Genomic DNA, 19,114 nt, shown 5'->3' with positions numbered 1-19,114 from the left:
CCGCCGCGCAAGGCGCCTGAGGAGAATTCTCCTCAGAATTCTCCTCAGGATCGGGCCCGGAGGGAGAGGCCTCGCCCTTTCTCACGGGCGGCACCGCCGGGGCGAAGGAACCCCCTGGGCGTCGCCGGGGAGGCGAGCGCCTGGTCGGCGGCGGCGGCGGCTCCAGCCTGAGAGAGCAGAAGGGCCGGAGCAGTTCTTCCCGCCCATTTAATTACTATTATTATTACCTTTGGTTATTAAGATTCGTCTACCGCCTTTGAGCCGAAAGGTCTCAGGGCGGCGTGCGACGTTGAGAATATGAATTACTAGGCAACATAATGGGGGGACACTGTTGTTGTTTAGTCGTTTAGTCGTGTCCGACTCTTCGTGACCCCATGGACCATAGCACGCCAGGCACTCCTGTCTTGCACTGCCTCCCGCAGTTTGGTCAGACTCATGTTCGTAGCTTCGAGAACACTGTCCAACCATCTTGTCCTCTGTCGTCCCCTTCTCCTAGTGCCCTCCATCTTTCCCAACATCAGGGTCTTTTCCAAGGATTCTTCTCTTCTCATGAGGTGCCCAAAGTATTGGAGCCTCAGCTTCACGATCTGTCCTTCCAGTGAGCACTCAGGGCTGATTTCCTTCAGGATAGATAGGTTTGATCTTCTTGCAGTCCATGGGACTCTCAAGAGTCTCCTCCAACACCATAATTCAAAAGCATCAATTCTTCTGCGATCAGCCTTCTTTATGGTCCAGCTCTCACTTCCATACATCACTACTGGGAAAACCATAGCTTTAACTATACGGACCTTTGTCGGCAAGGTGATGTCTCTGCTTTTTAAGATGCTGTCTAGGTTTGTCATTGCTTTCTCCCAAGAAGCAGGCGTCTTTTAATTTCGTGACTGCTGTCACCATCTGCAGTAATCAAGGAGCCCAAGAAAGTAAAATCTCTCGCTGCCTCAATTTCTTCCCCTTCTATTTGCCAGGAGGTGATGGGACCAGTGGCCATGATCTTGGTTTTTTTGATGTTGAGCTTCAGACCATATTTTGCGCTCTCCTCTTTCACCCTCATTAAAAGGTTCTTTAGTTCCTCCTCACTTTCTGCCATCAAGGTTGTGTCATCTGCATATCTGAGGTTGTTGATATTTCTTCCGGCAGTCTTAATTCCGGCTTGGGATTCATCTAGTCCAGCCTTTCACATGATGAATTCTGCATATAAGTTAAATAAGCCTAATGACAAGTAATTACAACAAATAAGGGCTTGACATATCTTGCTTTGCATGTCATGCATCTATCTATCTCATATATTGGTTTCACCTTTTAAGTTGCATTACTGAAATAAATGCACTTTTTGACGATATTCTAATTTTCCGAGTTTCACCTGTATAGCTTAGGGCCCCACTCTCTTGGGGGTCCCTCAAGAAATTTAAAGGGGGGGACTGGATGTACATTTCCAAAAGATAAATAAAAATAAAAAATAAAACCTACATGCAGCAACAGTGTTTGTGTGTTGTGTAAGTCATGGGCCCCGCCTGCTAGCCTGCTCCCTAAAATTTAACAGGCCATAGACAATGATAATTTTAGTTTATATACCGCCCTTTATCCAAAGATAAAAGGGCAACATTTAGGAACAAATCTTAACCCGGCCTTTGGCTGAATAATATCCTGCAGCTTTTTTACATGTTATCTCTGGGGAAAGAGTGTGTTGTGTTATTGTTTGTTTGTTTACTTGTGCTTTATCTTGTCATTTATCCTGTGTACTGCCCTGAGGTATTTTGTTGAAGGTTGGCATTTACTTTTTTTCCCTCTCCATCTTCCCGTATCGTTTTTTATGAAGCTTCCCAACAGTATTTCAAAGCGGTTATCATCATGTTTTATTAACTTGCAAAGTTTCTTTTGGACTTCCCACCCACTCCTTTCCTAATGTTTTATTAGCTGTTTGGAACTCATTTTTATGATCTAAACCCCATTATTGATAAATCCACTGCTTATATTTCAAAAAAGAGTGGTATATAAATTAAATAAATGTATGAATGAATGAATGAATAAAGTACTCAGCATAATAATAAAAACATAATGTGCAGCATAATAATAAAATAATCATTATAACAGCAAACACATACAGAGACATATTGAACAAGCCATAGATTATTTAATGCAGGGGTGCCCAAACTTTTTCCAGAGGGCCAGATTTGATGAAGTGAACGTGTGTGAGGGCCGCACGTTGCTGAGCTTTTTTTAGGATTGAAGTTGTTGAGCTTTTTTTAAAAAAGATTTTACCCCAGGACATATACTGCCACGGGGGCCGGATTAAATTGACCGGCGGGCCGGATTAGGCCCTGAAACGGACTTTGGACATGCCTGATTTAATGGCTAAAGGTCTGAGTAGAGACAATGGCAGCTGAAGGTGATGGCGCCAGGCGAGCCTCTCTGGGGAAAGCATTGCACAGAAGGGGAGCCACCACAGAAAAGGTCCTGTTCTCGTGTTCTCCCCCATATATCACCACCATGAAATAGTAGTGTTGAAAGGGATTCCCCGGGTCTTCTATCCCAACCCCACTCAGTCATAAAGCTCATGGGGCGACTTTGAGCCAGCCTCAGCCTAACTTATCTCACAAGGTTGTTGTTAGGATGAAATCGGGGGGGGGGGAAGAACCACGTGCCCACTTTGAGCTCTGTGGAATAAAAAGGTGTCATACAAAGGCTACACACACACACCTCGTATATATCCCCACAAGGGGTTTTCCTCTGATCCCTGGAATCAGGGTCAGATTTAGGTTTGATGAGGCCCTAAGCTACTGAAGGTATTGGGGCCCTTTATATGTCCAGCTGTCCTTTGTCAACAACATATTGTTGCTGTTTCTTTGTGTTTAATATATGCTATATGTTGATTTATGGACCTCATAGGTATCTAAAGCCATTTGCTCATGTTGCCCTGCAACCAGTCCATGCGGAATGTAGGCGCCCTGGAATGTACTGTTCCTCACTCTGAGAAATACACCCTTGTGAGTACCTGGCAAAAGCCCTCTTAACTGCCTTTTGAAAGTTTGGAACAGCTTTCTCCCTTTGCTTTGCTGGTTTGATCACACCTGTGTGGATCACAACGCCACCTATTGCCCACGCGAGTACTTTCTAAGGGCTTAATCCAGGAACGGCAAGACGGTGGACTTCCAGATATTGTTGGACTGCAATTGGCATCAGCCGGCACCATCACTCATCAGGGATGTGGGTAAATAGAGGAACAACCTCTAGAAGCCTCTGCTTCCCCATCCCTTGCTTGGTCCAAGTGATGGCACATACCGTAGCAATGCTTTACTCTGGAGGAGATGTGCTTGCTTTGGAGAGGTATTATTTTGCAGGTGTGCTATTGGTGATTGTGAAAACTGGGATTCACGGTTCTATGCTAAAAATTGGGCTTGGTTTGGTGTGCCAGTATCTGCAGGAAAGCTTCCTGTGCATGAACATAAGAGTCATAAGAAGAGTTTGGCCACTGGGTCTGGCTACTCCCATGAACAAAATATTGCTGCCTATCCTATTATTGCATGCATCCCAGTCTCTGAGCATGGAGACTGTGGCATCTTTCGGATACGTGGTTTTATTTGCACATACAGTGGTACCTTGGTTCTCAAACGCCTTAATACTCAAGCAACTTGGAACCCAAACACTGTTAACCCGGAAGTAAGTGTTCCAGTTTCCCGACTTTTTTTCAGAAGGTGAATGTGCTCCGTTTTGAGTGCTACGCTTCCGATTTGAGTGTTACGCTGAGGTATGCTTGTTTTTGCTATGTATTTTGCATTTTTGTTTTTGCAGCTCCTTTTTTTTTGTTTTTGTGACTGTGTGGATGGAACCCAGCTCAGCTATTGATGGATTGATTGTGTAGCTGCAGTACATTGTTTATTGCTTTCATTTTATGGATCAATGATCTCATTAGATAGTAAAATTCATGTTAAATTGCTGTTTTAGGGGTTGTTTTTAAAAGTCTGGAACTGATTGATCCATTTTGCATGACTTTCTATGGGAAAGCACGCCTTGGTTTTGGAACGCTTTGGTTTTGGAAAAGACTTCCGGAATGGATTAAGTTTGAGAACCAAGGTACCACTGTGTTTAGAACGTAATGCAGAAGGGCTCCCAGTGTTGACACTCCAAACAGGCATGCTTTGTCATTAGGCTTTCATGGGAGCGGTGGTCCCCGAAGCCATGGCTTTGGAATCAGCACACAGAGCAAGATTCTGCATGTCTTTTTAAGCTTCCCGATTCAACCCAGATCAAAAGCAAGACTAGCCCCAAGCCAAGCCTATTCTATCAACAGGTGAGGGGGTAGGGAATTCCTAGCCTTGCTGAAAGAGCATCCCCCCCCCCAGTTGTCTTAATGCCATGTCAATGAAGGGTGCTTTAAACCAGCTAAGGCCATTAACTTAACATACAGACTGGTCTGACGAGTTCAGAGATATGTAACTACAAAGCTCTCATCTCACAGATACCAAATCCCAAGTTTGGTTGGGACCCCATGACCGATATCCAAACCGACCACTCAATCCAGTAACAATTGGATCATGCAGAAGGACTCAAGTCTAAATTGTGAGACAATGGCCTATCACAGGAAATACAGTTCTGAACTTGGTTTGGTACTTTATTAAAAAAAATTAACGTACTTAAAAAAAAGTCTAAGCGGATTACATAAAGTGGTATAAAGCACTCATTAAACACAGTAACAAAACAGACTTTAACAACAGTATACAAAATAAAATTACCAAAATATAGATAGGACAAACTGGTCGTTGTTTTTTTTAAAATGTACAAAATAAAATTATAAGTTGTTCTGACCTAATTTAACATAGACAGGCGTCTCCTCCCAGGGTTGTACTTTCCTGACATAACTACTACTTACCATTATATTGTATTTTTACTTGGCAGAATGCTCTCCAAAGGGTGCTCATCAATGGCTCCCATTCATCCTGGAGAGAAGTGACTAGTGGGGTGCCACAGGGTTCTGTCTCTTGGGCCCAGTCTTATTCAACATCTTTATCAATGACTTGGATGAGGGGCTTGAGGGCATCCTGAGCAAGTTTGCAGATGACACCAAATTGGGAGGGGTGGCTAATATACCCCAGAGGTCAGGATCACACTTCAAAATGACCTTAACAGATTAGACAACCAGGCCAAAGCAAACAAGATGAATTTTAACAGGGAAAAATGTAAAGTACTACACTTGGGCAAAAAAATAATAATGAAAGGCACAAATACAGGATGGGCGACACCTGGCTTGAAAGCAGTAAATGTGAAAAGGATCTAGGAGTCTTGGCAGACCACAAACTTGACATGAGTCAGCAGTGTGATGCAGCAGATAAAAAAGCCAATGCAATTCTGGGCTGCATCAATAGGAGTATAGCATCTAGATCTAGGGAAGTAATAGTACCACTGTATTCTGCTCTGGTCAGACCTCACCTGGAGTACTGTGTCCAGTTCTGGGCACCACAGTTCAAGAAGGATACTGACAAGCTGGAACGTGTCCAGAAGAGGGCAACCAAAATGGTCAAAGGCCTTATGAGGAACGGCTTAGGGAGCTGGGTATGTTTAGCCTGGAGAAGAGAAGGTTAAGGGGTGATATGATAGCCATGTTCAAATATATAAAAGGATGTCATATAGAAGAGGGTTAAAGGTTGTTTTCTGCTGCTCCAGAGAAGTGGACACGGAGCAATGGATTCAAACTACAAGAAAGAAGATTCCACCTAAACATTAGGAAGAACTTCCTGACAGTAAGAGCTGTTCGGCAGTGGAATTTGCTATAGCACTCGTGCACCTGCTTGACCGCTGTAGGAAAGAATGCCTAACTAGACAGCACTTCAGTCTGATCCAAGGGGAGGCTCTTGTTACATTGCAAGACTGGCATCATGCAACGAGCAGACACGGAGGCTGGCTAGCTCTGGTTAGTGCATGGCGTGGCTTCCTGGCGCATCTTGCTCATTCTTCGGCAGAAGCAGTGTAAACACTGGAAGAGCCTGCTGGATCAGGCCAGTGGCCCATCTAGTCCAGCATCCTGAACTCGCCAGTGGCCAGCCAGATGCCCTTGGAAAACCTGCAAGCATAATTCAAGCACAAGAGCCACCCCCCCTCCTGTGGATTCCAGCAACTGGGATTTAGTTGTGGAGGAAGAGCGCAGCCAGTGGCCACTGATAGCCTTTACCTCCATAAATCTTCTTTTAAAGCTGTCGAGGTTGGTGGCCATTGCTGCCTCCTGGGGCAGGGAGTTCCAAAGTTTAACTCTGTGTTGCATGAAGACGTACGTTCTTTTATCTGTCCTGAATCTTCCAACGTCCAACTTCACTGAATGTCTACGAGTTTTAGTGCTATGAGAGAGGGAGAAAAACTTTTTATCTACAGTATCTGCTTTCTCCATGCCATTCTTACACAGGGGAGTCACTCCATCTTTGTTCATTTTGATTTTGTTGCGTATCTTTAAGCACCAGGCAAAAACATTCCTCTTCTCCCAGGCCTTTGGCTGATTACTGTATACAATTATGACCTTTTAAACTGTGGGGTGTTGGTGGTGGGGAGTTTTATTGCTTTGCTTGTCCTTGCCTTATGCATTTTTGAGTTTTTATATTGCAAACCGCTCTGTGATCCTCAGATGAAGGGCGCTATAGAAATTTAATTAACAATCATAAATAAAGTACGTATATCAGAAGCAAAATCCACATGCCTTTTTCCACACCATGCACCAGCAAGCTGGGGGTTCGCTTATTCATTTTATACTACCCCTTTCCCGACTAGCCTGCAAGCTGATAAATGAGTGAGGAAAGCAAGCTCAGCAGAATGTACTTCGAAATAAATAAATGAGGAAAAATCTGCCTTGCCTGTCTCTTGTTTCGAGATAGCATTAAAACACCCCAGCAAGCAACTTCCAAGCCTATTTGTGTTCTTTGTCCCTGCATCCCAAACGCTCCGCTGCAAAGGCGCGCAGATCGCCTCCCGTTTGCAAAGGTAAAGGGGTCGTGCAATTCTCCCCCTTCCTTTCCTCCCCTGCATGGAAAATCTCCCTTTTCCCGCCGCGACGTTTCCTAAGCGGGCGGCGTCTCCGCCAACGGGCTACAATAACCACCGATCCCCTTTCCCTCCCCCCCCCCGCCACGGCAGGGGCGCCCAAAAGCGAGCGGCCCCAAAAGGCATGTGCTCCAGGTGAGGCTCGAACTCACAACCTCGGCATCGCTCTGCTCTAGTACTGCTGTATAAGTACCGCGCGCTAACCGATTGCGCCACTGGAGCCCTGACACCAACTCCTCCCGAAACGCTTTATCAAGGGCTCAGCTTCGGCTACGCGCCATCTGGGGAGCCGCCGCTTTTATTTCCCTTATTTTTTAAATACAATTCCGACTCTTCCCTTTTCCCTCCTTCGCGCCCGAACGAAGGAGGAGGGAAAGGGGAATATCGCTCCGTCCCGCTTTGTCGTTTCCCCCTTCCTTCTTCAGCCTCTCGCCGGCTGCTCTGAGGGGCGCCATTCGTGGGCCCGTTTCCCCTCAGGCTCCCGCCGAGGAGGAGAAGCGGGGGTGGGAAACGCGGTCGAGGGAGAAAGAACGCGGCGGCGGGGAGGCCGGAGGGAGCGGCGCCTTCTGAGGCGACGCGTCGCCGGGAGTCTGAGGGGGGCCCTCGGGGGCCGCCGAACGGCCGCTTCCCGGAGGAAGGCCCGTCCGAAGCGGCGGAGGAAGAAGGCCGGCCGGCGGAAAGGCTCGAGGGGCGTGGAGAAAGGGGGTTGTGTGTGTCGTCCCCCCCCCACGTCGCACAATATGCACAAAAACACACAATAAACACAAATTGCGGGCGGGTGGTGGTGGGGATGCGAGCCCCTCACGGTCGCCTCGGTGTGAGGGGACGAAGGAGGCCTCGGCGCCGCACGGTCGCTTGGCCGTTTACCGGCTCCCTCGCTCGGAGCGGTTTCCCGCCACCAGGGCCGGATTGACGTACAGGTGAAACTCGGAAAAAATTAGTCGAAACAAAATAATAATAAAAAATTCCTTCCAGCAGCACCTTAGAGACCAACTAAGTTTGTCATAGGTATGAGCTTTCGTGTGCATGCACGAAAATTAGAATATCGTCGAAAAGTGCGTTTATTTCAGTAATGCAACTTATTATTCTTTATTTTTCTTTTAATTTTTACAAATGCTTTCTTTTGGAAATCCCACAGTAATAAAACAAATAGTTACAATAATACAAAAATAAACATCGCTATTACATTTCATTAATTGCATTCCATTTATAATTGACCCGCCTAACGACAAATAATTACAATTGCAACAAATGAAGGCTTGACATATCTTGCTTTGCATGTCATGCATCTATCTCGTATATTGGTTTCACCTTTTAAGTTGCGTTACTGAAATAAATGCACTTTTTCTTTTTAAAATTTAAAAAACTTTATTAAGCTTAAAATGCAAAAATACAGATAAAGAAAAGAAAACAACAACACAAAAATACAAAAAATATGTAAAAGGAAAAATTACAAGAATGCACAAATGAAAATACAAAACGAAAAGTATGATACAAAGAAGTGATAATAATAATAATGTAAGAAAATCATAATAATCAAATCATAAGTCAAACATAAACCAAAAACTCAAAATTTTAATTCTCGACATGAATTGAAGTTTGTCTAAACCCACGTTATCATCTCCCAAATCTCTTCTTAATTACCTGTATTCCGTACACAACAAATTTCTATAAACACCTTCTTTATTTCCAGATCGACTTCCTCTTGTCCTTTTCCCGGGTTAATTTTTTTACACTGCTTCATTCTTATTTAAATTTAGTCTATGCAAGATGTTATAAGTAAGTCCAAGTTTTTATCATGGGGCACTGCTTTTTGAGATACTCTCCAAATTTTACCCAATTTTGAGCGAATTTTTTATTATTACACCCTCTGATTGCATTTGTTATTTTATCTAATTCCACATAGCTTAATATTTTTTCTTGCCATTCTTTAATATTCGGAATTTCTTCTTTTTTCCAATATTTTGCTAATAGAATTCTTGCTGCAGCTATCGCATACAGACTGATTTTTTCATCCTGTTTTTTTATATCCTCCCCTCCAATTCACAATAGGAAGAATTCCGGGTTCTTTTTGATGTTGTATTTGCATATCTTTTTCAGCTCTTCCAATATCCCATTCCAAAAAACTTTAACTTTTTCGCAGTGCCACCATATGTGCACAAATGTCCCCACTTCCTTTTTACACCTCCAGCAGAGATTATTTCCATTTTATACATTTATACATATTTCACCTTTTAAGTTGCGTTACTGAAATAAATGCACTTTTCGACGATATTCTAATTTTCCGAGTTTCACCTGTATAGCTTAGGGCCCCACTCTCTTGGGAGCCCCCCCAAAAAAAATTAAAGGGGAAAAAACTGGACATACATTTCCAAAAGATAAAATAAAGAACAAATAAAATAAAACCTACATGCAGCAACAGTGTTTGTGTGTTGTGTAGGCTCCTATGATGGAAGTCATGGGCCCTGCCTGCTATCCTGCTCCCTAAAATATCCCTGGTTTGCTCCTTTCTATATATAGGGTGCCTACATTCTGCATGGACTGGTTGCAGGGCAACATGTGCAAATGGCTTGAGATACCTATGAGGTCCATAAATGACCATATAGCATATATTCAACACAAAAAAATGACAATTTGTTGTTGACAAAGGACAGCTGGACATATAAAGGGCCCCATTACCTTCAGTAGCTGAGGGCCGCATCAAACCTAAATCTGGCCCAGCCCCCCACCCTTACGGTTCCCAGAATTAGTAGTAGTAGTTGTAGTAGTGATAATAACCAGTGCTTTTTTCCTTTAAAAAATGTTTAGGGGTACAGTGGAACCTCGGTTTACGAACACAATTGGTTCCAGAAGTCTGTTCATAAACCGAAGTGTTCATAAACCGAAGTGAACTTTCCCATTGAAAGTAATGGGAAGTTGATTAATCCGTTCTAGACGAGGAAAAACACCCCCTAGAACGGATTAACCGCTTTGCTCCGATGCCTTCGCGGAGGCCGGGGAGCGTTTCCGCGACTGGGCTGCAGCTGCGAAAGCGGTCCCCGGCCTCCGCAAAGGCATCGGAGCGAAGCCCCAGCCTCCGCAAAGGCATCGGAGCGAAGTCCTGGCTCCGATGCCTTCCGGAGGCCGGGGAGCGTTTCCGTGACTGGGCTGTGCAGCCGCGAAAGCAGTCCCCGGCAACCGGAAGCCGGGGACCGCTTTTGCGGCTGCACAGCCCAGTCGCGGAAATGCTCCCCGGCCTCCGGAAGGCATCGGAGCGAAGTCCCAGCTCCGATGCCTTCCGGAGGCTGGGGCTTCGCTCCGATGCCTTTGCGGAGGCCGGGGAGCATCGCGAAAGTGCTCCCCAGCCTCCGGAAGGCATTGGAGCGGCTTCCGGTTGCCGGGGACTGCTTTCACGGCTGCACAGCCCAGTCGCGGAAACGCTCCCCGGCCTCCGGAAGGCATCGGAGCCGGGACTTCGCTCCGATGCCTTTGCGGAGGCCGGGGACCGCTTTCGCGGCTCCCCGGCCTCCGCAAAGGCATCGGAGCGAAGTCCCGGCTCCGATGCCTTCCGGAGGCTGGGGCTTCGCTCCGATGCCTTTGCTGAGGCCGGGGAGCACTTTCGTGACTGCAGCCCAGTCACGGAAACGCTCCCCGGCCTCCGCAAAGGCAGCGGAGCGAAGCCCCAGCCTCCCCAAAGGTATCCGACGCTCCGATGCCTTCGGGGAGGTTTGGCCTTTGCTCCGATGCCTTCGGGGAGGCCGGGCCTTCGCTGCAGGCCTCCAGGAGGCATCGGAGTGAAGGCCCGGCCTCCCCGAAGGCATCGGACGTTCAGTAGACCTCCGGCACCTCGGTTTACTAACTTCCGGGTTAGGATAGTTCGTAAACTGAAAGTTCGTAAACCGAGGTGTTCGTAAACCGAGGTACCACTGTACTCTAATTTTCCTACTCATTGAAATACTGTCCCTCAATGAGGCCAAACTTAGATTCACAAAATGTTTAGGGGTATGCATTCCCCTGCATTCGTCCCCCCTAGAAAAAAACACTGATAATGATGATGATTATTAAAAAAACACTGATAATGAAGAACACAAGGCGGTTTACAGTATAAAGGTAAAGGGGTGAAGGGGCCCCTGACCATCAGGTCCAGTCGTGTCCGACTCTGGGGTTGCGGCGCTCATCTCGCTCTATAGGCCGAGGGAGCCGGCGTTTGTCCGCAGACAGCTTCCGGGTCATGTGGCCAGCATGACAAAGCTGCTTCTGGCGAACCAGAGCAGCGCACGGAAACGCTGTTTACCTTCCCGCCGGAGCGGTCCCTATTTATCTACTTGCACTTTGATGTGCTTTCGAACTGCTAGGTGGGCAGGAGCTGGGACCGAGCAACGGGAGCTCACCCCATTGCAGGGATTCGAACCGCCGACCTTCTGATCAGCAAGCCCTAGACTCTGTGGTTTAACCCACAGTGCCACCTGGGTCCCTCGGTTTACAGTATAAAAACTACCAAAAAATATGTAGTGTAATAACAACAAACACAAATAAAAAATTGGGCAGGGGCTTCGGGTTTTTTTTGGGGGGGGGGCTCTTCAGGCTCCCCAAAGCGTTTTACAGATGTATCGTTATAACTAGCGGGACCCGGCCACGCGTTGCTGTGGCCCAGTCAGGGCCCCCGTACCACAGTGGAGGATTGTAGGATACCCCTCCCCCTGTTGTCCCCAGGGAGTGTTGGCCCTTCCCCCTGTATATCCATACCTTGGCCCCCACCCTTGGAAAAGGAGCTGCCTGAGTCATGTATTATAGTCATTGGCCAGTAGATGGCGCTGTGTTTAGTTCCTTAAAATTGGCTTTTACCTGCCTCAGGTGTGACATCTGTCTAAGCAAACTGTATAAGAACCTTCACATATTTCGCATGTGATCTGCAAAGGTGAGCTGAGCTGCTTTGGAGAGGGAATGTTTTATAGCTGCAGTACCAGTGTCGTTGCCGCTAGAGGGCGATGTTTTGCAACCTTTTCTGTTGTTGTTTTCTGGTTTTTCCGAAAACTTTGATTTAACCTGCATAAGGTATGACATACTTTATGTATAATGTATGTACATGCAAACACTCCGACATCCGCACGGAACGTTGTGCCAAAATTTCAACACAATCAGTCAAGCGGTTTCAGAGAAAAGTGGAAAGCCCCAAACATGGACCCCTTTCATTCATTCATTCATTCATTCATTCATTCATTCATTCATTCATATAGCAGCGCTGCTGCTCTTCAGTTTACAATCTAAATGACGTTAACCTAAAAAGGGAAATGGGATGGGAGAGAATGAGGAGAAAAATAAATGCATGCCCCTTCTTTCGGTTTATCCTACAAGGTGCTGGGCCTTCACTTTTTGGGGGGTTCACAGATCCCATTGAAAACTATGGGATCCCCTCTGCAAAATATGCATAAAATTTATTGTGCACTCTATTTTATTTTGCGCTCCGGAGCCCCGCAAGTTAAGGACCCCTCTGGGTTGGAATTGGAGCAGAAGAGCCAAAAGGAGATGGACTCCGCAGGCTGGGGCTGGTGGAATGCTATTATTTTATCATCATCATCATCTGCCTACATAAGGAAAAGAAGCAATGAGGAACAAGAGAGCAACCCTAAAAGTAAAAGCACTGGCAGCTGTGATAGTCTGGTCCATTAAGGGGGGGGGATTAAATCCACAAGTGGGCAGTGTTAGCCCAATAAAAATATTACAAGCACTAAAAAAGGTAAAGGGACCCCTGACCATTAGGTCCAGTCGTGACCGACTCTGGGGTTGCGCGCTCATCTCGCATTATTGGCCGAGGGAGCCGGCGTATAGCCTCCAGGTCATGTGGCCAGCATGACAAAGCTGCTTCTGGCAAACCAGAGCAGCACATGGAAACGCCGTTTACCTTCCCGCTGTAGCGGTTCCTATTTATCTACTTGCATTTTGACGTGCTTTCGAACTGCTAGGTTGGCAGGAGCTGGGACCAAGCAACGGGAGCTCACCCCGTCACAGGGATTCGAACCGCCGACCTTCTGATCAGCAAGCCCTAGGCTCAGTGGTTTAACCACAGCGCCACCTGGGTCCCACAAGCACTAGCGTCCCCTTAAATTCTGCAATAGGCATGGCATTAAATAGAATTGTGGAGGGCCTCAGAGAGAAATAAATCGAGGGCCTTGCTGAAGCTGCTGCCCAGATTTGCAATTTATAATAATCTTGAGCCAGTAGAGAGGAGCAGTTTTGCAGAACTACTTGGATTAGCCTCTCCGGGTGCAAGACAGTGCAACTCATTTTTTGGGGGGGGGGGCAAAGTGCTTTATTTAACAATAGAAGTGTTTTTGTATCACTTTCTCAAAATACCACGGTTGTGTACAGCAATATAAAATCTCATTAAAAGCAGCACAGAGCAATCATTAAAATGATGGGCTACCGAATAAGAAGATGGAACACACAGGTCCACTTTTACGTGGGAAGGGAGGCGGGGCTTCCTTTTACCTGTCCTTTGCCTACTTCCTATGGACACAAATACCTGAACTGTCCAAAGGTGTGTCTCCAGCATGTGGCAAAAGCCGGACACATTTCCCTGGGGAGTTCCACAATTTAGGGGCTGCCCCTAGAGAAAGCCCTCTGCAACCCAAGCTACCGTTCCTCATTCTTCTGGGGGCAGAAAAACTACAAAGGGAGCCCCACCACCCTTTGGCCAATCTCAGCAAAGTCTCAAAATATTTCCATGGAAATATGGAACTTGGTGATCACGGAAAATATAACCTACAATATAAAGCTTTCCAAAGGTTTAGGAGAACCAGAACTTTTATACTGTACGGTTGGACATTTTTCAGTCCAGCTAACCTCCAGAACTCTTTGGCATGGTCAATAGGGAAATGTGGACCTCTTATTGTAAGGAATCTTCTTGCCTCTTCCAATTTGGTTGACAAATTAAGAGAATGGATATGTGCCCCACGTCAATTCTGATATTTTTAATTATAGTTTTCTGTTTGTTGTCCTTGTTTGTGTTCATACATTATGTGCGATGGAATAAAACAAAACCAATTTATTGTTTTATAAATTTTAATCAAAATTTGGTGGCAATGGTGAATCATGGAATCCATCTTGATTAAGCAAAGTACACTTGCAAACATTTTATACTGTTCCTGCTCATCATAAGAAAGGGAAAATAGCATTAACCAATTGAAACCCTGTCTTCAGCCTTCTTTTCTAGCTTTTTGAGACTGCATCAATATTGCCAACACACACCTACACCACTTTTCCCAGCTCTGATAACTTGGCAACTTATGTATTTTTAAGCGTTTTAATTTTTCAGGCTTCTGAATTCTCTGCCCGCTGTCCTGGTGTTTCTCAAATTGTATGAGTCAAAGTACGTTTCTGAAAGTACGGCTAATACCACCATACTTGCCCACTGCTTCCCCTTGCCATGCTGCGTCTTCTGGTTCGACTGATGCCATCACCAAAAAATCCCCATATGCTAAATAAAGGTGGTTGGAAGAAAAGAGAAAGTCCGTGAAGGAGGAAAGAGAGGTCTCCTTCCTCTACAGGGAAAGGGTCAGGGCAGGTGTTGGAGAAAATTTGAGAGAGATGAAAGGTTAATTTAACAACAATAGTAATAATTAGAAAGGAAGAACGTAAGAAAAGTAGTACCGTGTTTCTCCGAAAATAAGACACCGTCTTTTATTTATTTTTCTCAAAAAAACACACTATGGCTTATTTTCAGGGGATGTCTTATTTTTTTTTCCTCCTCCTCCTCCTGCGGCCGGCATTGCTGCTGCGCCTATCACTACAGTGTTGCCTCGACTCACGAATTTAATCCGTTACGAAGGCACCTTCGTAAGTCGAAAAATTCGTAAGTCGAAAAACACCATTGGAAACGCGATTTCCCATAGGAATGCATTGGAAACGGAAAAATTCATAAGTTGAAGCAACCCTATCTAAAAATTCGTAAGTCGAAAAATCCCTATCTAAAACCACCACAGTTTTTCCCCGGATGTCGAGACATTCATAAGTGCACGTCCATTACCCCCATTCGTAAGTCGAAAAATTCAGTTGTCGAGTCGTTTGTAAGTCGAGGTACCACTGTATGTCTTATTTTCGGGGCATGGCTTATATTCCTTGAATACTTAAAAATCCTGCTACGGCTTATTTTATGGCTACATCTTATTTTCAGAGAAACAGGGTATAGGAGGAAGAAGTTAATATAAAAGCAGCTGATGAGGAATTATAGAAATAGCTTGTGGAGGAGAACAGTGCAAGTTAAAGCGTGAAAGGAGAAGGGGGGAAGCAATGATAGAAGATGAGTAAAAATACTGACAGGGGAATCTATGTGCGTGCAGAACATATAAGATCAAATTTAGAACCTCTCATCTTAGATTCTCTCCATCAATTTGGCCTAAAATGGGGCGGCCGAGTCATGATACTGCCAGAAGCAATATCTGTACTTAGGGTTTCATAGCTCAGCTTTCTTCAAGCTGTATCCTTGCCACAAGGAAACCATCGCTGTATCTATGATGTCACTAATTGCCACCTGATTAGGATGGGCCTCCACCTACCACCGTTTTGTTACCAGCTTTGACCCTGCACTGCCATTTCGCAACTGGTGTGCCTCCGTAATTTCCATACTTCTCCAGTGGGCTCTGGGGTGTGTGTGTCGATGGTTTGAGAAGCCCTCCTCTCTACCCCACTTTTCAGTGCAGTCCCAGAACTGTAGATAGCAATTACCCTGCCCAGAACCCCCCCTTTTCTCTCCAGACTGATTCAGTCCTCAGTCACACCCCAGATGCTTAGCCTCTTTTGATTTAAATAGCAAGAGGCTCCTGTCCCAACTCGTGTTTCCAAAGAAAGACACCAGTTCCATGGCACAGTCGGTGGTCAAGATCTCGGTTATCCTCTCAACCACATTCCCGTTGATGGCGAGGGACCGGAAGTGGTCAAAGTCGTGCCTGCCCAGTTTCCGCAGGCGCCGGGCAGCCGACCGGTAGCATTTCCACGGCTGGGGCTCGAGGAGCAAGTATGCGCATTTAGACGCAAGGTAAGACAAGAATGTCACAAGGCCACAGTCCCCATGATTGAGGTGGATCCACATGGTCACGGACATACAGAAGGCAATGTCAAACGTGGAGCGGCCAAACCTGCCCAGGTAGGAGCTCAGCAGCGTCTCCCTTGCGTCGGGGTCCATGATGTCAACGGTGGCGTAGGAAATAGAGGCAGGGAAGGGGCTCTGTTGGCTGGCTCTCTCGATCAGCCCAGCGTCAATGTCGCAGCAGAGAAGGCGAAGTTCATTCAGGTGCTCCTGGCAGGCTTGGCTTTCCTGAAGCCCAAGGAGGTGCCTGTAGAGGGCGATGCTGAGCTCCCCTGAATTGCACCCCACATCCAGCCCCAAAAGGGGCTTTGCACGTGGGTTAGGGAACAGCTTGCTCAGCAATGCGCTGGGCAAGAGCTGGATTCGTCCCTCTGGTGGGTGGAAACGAGAGTAATCGGGGAAGTTCCCATATGGTGCTGCCCCGCCTGGGAGCTGGGCATCCCCAAACACTTTACGGTATTCACTTGCAGGCACTGCCATCTTGGGAAGGATGAGGCCTAACATCCAATCCTGTGCATGTTTCACAAAGAGCAAAGACTGGTTGCACAGACCTGGAACAAAAGGTGTGAAAATTATATGAAAGGACTGGAACTCTTTCGGTTTATTCATGTTGTATTTAGGAAATTTCATGTCTACTCAATTTACCTAGCTCAGTATATGTCTGGCATCATACCTTCCAACATTTCTCTGATGAAAATAGGGATGTCCTATTCAATAATAATAATAATAATAATAATAATAATAATAAACCTTTAAAGCCCTAAACAGCCTCAGCCCAGTATACCTGAAGCAGCATCTCCACCCCATCATTCAGTCCAGACACTGAGGTCCAGCTCTGAGGGCCTTCTGGCGGTTCCCTCTCTGCGAGAAGCGACATTACAGGGCACCAGGCAGAGGGCCTTCTCAGTGGTGGCGCCTGCCCTGTGGAACGCCCTCCCATCGGATGTCAAGGAAATAAACAACTATCTGACTTTTAGAAGATACCTGAAGGCTGACTGTTTAGGGAAGTTTTCAATGTTTGATGTTCTATTGCAGGGATACGCAAACTCTGGCCCTCCAGATGTTCTGAGACTACAATTTCCATCATCCCTGACCACTGGTCCTGTTAGCTAGGAATGATGGGAATCGTAGTTCCAAAACATCTGGCGGGCCAAAGTTTGCCTATGCCTGTTCTATTGTTGGGAGCCACCCAGAGTGGCTGGGGAAACCCCGCCAGGTGGGCGGGGTATAAATAATAAATTGTTGTTGTTGTTGCTGTTGTTGCTGTTATCTGATTGGGTTGCTCCAGCCATTCTGGGTGGTTTCCAACATATATAAAATCTTAATAAAACCTTAAACATTTTTAAAAAAACTTCCCTATACAGGGCTGCCTTCGGATGTCTTCTAAAGGTTGTGTAGTTACAGGTAGGTAGCCGTGTTGGTCTGCCATAGTCAAAACAAAATAAAAAATTCCTTCCAGTAGCACCTTAGAGACCAACTAAGTTTGTCATAGGTATGAGCTTTCGTGTGTATGCACACTTCTTCAGATACACTGAAACAGAAGTCACCAGACCCTTATATATAGTGAGAGGGTGGGGAGGGGTATTACTCAAAAGGGTGGTGGGCATGAGTGATTGGCTGATAGGAGTGGTAAACCTGTTGAGCTGAATTGCAACTTATTACCAAACTTAAAACCATGGGGAGACCTGGTTTGAATAGAGACATTGGATTGGATTCTTATCTCATTATACATGGTAAAGTTATCTTTAGCCATCTCACCCCTTGCTTTTTCCTGTAAGACCAATTGCAGTCGTTAACAGTCGTCAACAGCTATCAGTCAGTAAATCACCCTTTCCCATCACCCTTCTGAGTAACACCCCTCCCCACCCTCTCACTATATTTGTATCTGAAGAAGTGTGCATGCACACGAAAGCTCATACCAAAATATAAACTTAGTTGGTCTTTAAGGTGCTACTGAAGGAATTTTTTTATTTTGCTTCGACTCAGACCAACATGGCTACCCACCTGTAACTATATTTGTTGTTGTTGTTTAGTTGTGTCCGACTCTTCGTGACCCCATGGACCATAGCACGCCAGGCACTCCTGTCTTGCACTGCCTCCCGCAGTTTGGTGGTCAAACTTCATGGATCAATGCCTTGTCGTGGCGAAGGGGCTTGAATAACTCAGAGAAGCTATGAGCTATGCCATGCAGGGCCACCCAAGATGGACAGGTCATAGTGGAGAGTTTTGACTAAACGTGATCCACCTGGAGAAGGAACTGGCAAACCACTCCAGTATCCCTGCCAAGAAAACTCCATGGCCAAAGACAACAGACAAAGACTCTCACTATATACTGTACTGTATAAGGGTCTGTGACTTCTGTTTCAGTGTATCTGAAGAAGTGTGCATGTGCACGAAAGCTCATACCAATGGCAAACTTAGTTGGTCTCTAAGGTGCTACTGGAAGGATTTTTATTTTTTATTTTGTAAAGGTTGTGTAGTTACTGATCTCATTTCATTCTAACTCCACTTTCTTAGTTCTGTGTTTGTATTCATTTCAAACTGCTTTTTCAGTATTGCGTTTGACTCGTGACCCACCCAGTGGAACCCTTAGCGTGCACTGAGTAACTTTGCACGAAACAACAACAAACAAACAAACAAACAAACAACAAGGACTGAATCTCAGCACTGTTCCCTTTGCTCTTACCTGCCTGGGATGGGCGAAACGAGGCAAGCGCTGCTGATCCACAACTGCACGCTTCCTCCCTTTTCCCCCGCTACCAAAACCTTCCCTGCGCCCCCAACAACGTCCGAAACGAACCAGGCTGCGTGTACTCCTCAAAAGCCAGAGTCTACCCGAAGTTAAGTATCCCTTTCGCGTCCCCCCCCCCTGCCCTGTTTTGCCTTTCGTAAGTCTACAGTTTGCCGGAGGGTCACGTGCTCCGTGTCCCGGAAGCGCGTCCTTGGTTCCCTTTCCCCCTCCCCTTCACCATCAGGAAGTGAGGGGGGAAATCACGTGACGCCATCGCGCCCTACCGGAAGCGGGCCTCT

The 19,114-nt window shown here is 46.1% G+C and overlaps 1 protein-coding gene and 1 non-coding gene across 2 annotated transcripts; both read right to left on the bottom strand.

The window, feature by feature from the left end:
• Positions 1-7,147: 7,147 nt before the first annotated feature.
• Positions 7,148-7,242, bottom strand: TRNAI-UAU (transfer RNA isoleucine (anticodon UAU)). The gene is made up of 2 exons: positions 7,205-7,242; positions 7,148-7,183 (listed from the first exon to the last, which is right to left on the bottom strand). It is a non-coding gene; the product is annotated as a tRNA-Ile (tRNA).
• A 6,236-nt stretch (positions 7,243-13,478) lies between these two features.
• BCDIN3D (BCDIN3 domain containing RNA methyltransferase) lies at positions 13,479-19,081 on the bottom strand. Its single transcript, XM_035101784.2, has 2 exons — positions 18,771-19,081; positions 13,479-16,635 (listed from the first exon to the last, which is right to left on the bottom strand). The coding sequence occupies exon 2, from the start codon at positions 16,586-16,588 to the stop codon at positions 15,767-15,769; it is 822 nt and encodes a 273-aa protein (XP_034957675.2). The 5' UTR covers positions 16,589-16,635; positions 18,771-19,081; the 3' UTR covers positions 13,479-15,766.
• Between the last annotated feature and the right edge of the window lie 33 nt (positions 19,082-19,114).

The sequence above is a fragment of the Zootoca vivipara genome, chromosome 12, assembly GCF_963506605.1.
Source record: "Zootoca vivipara chromosome 12, rZooViv1.1, whole genome shotgun sequence".
Lineage (NCBI taxonomy): Eukaryota > Metazoa > Chordata > Lepidosauria > Squamata > Lacertidae > Zootoca > Zootoca vivipara.
Note: the sequence above shows the minus strand (reverse complement) of the source record. Positions and strands in the feature narration are given on the sequence as shown.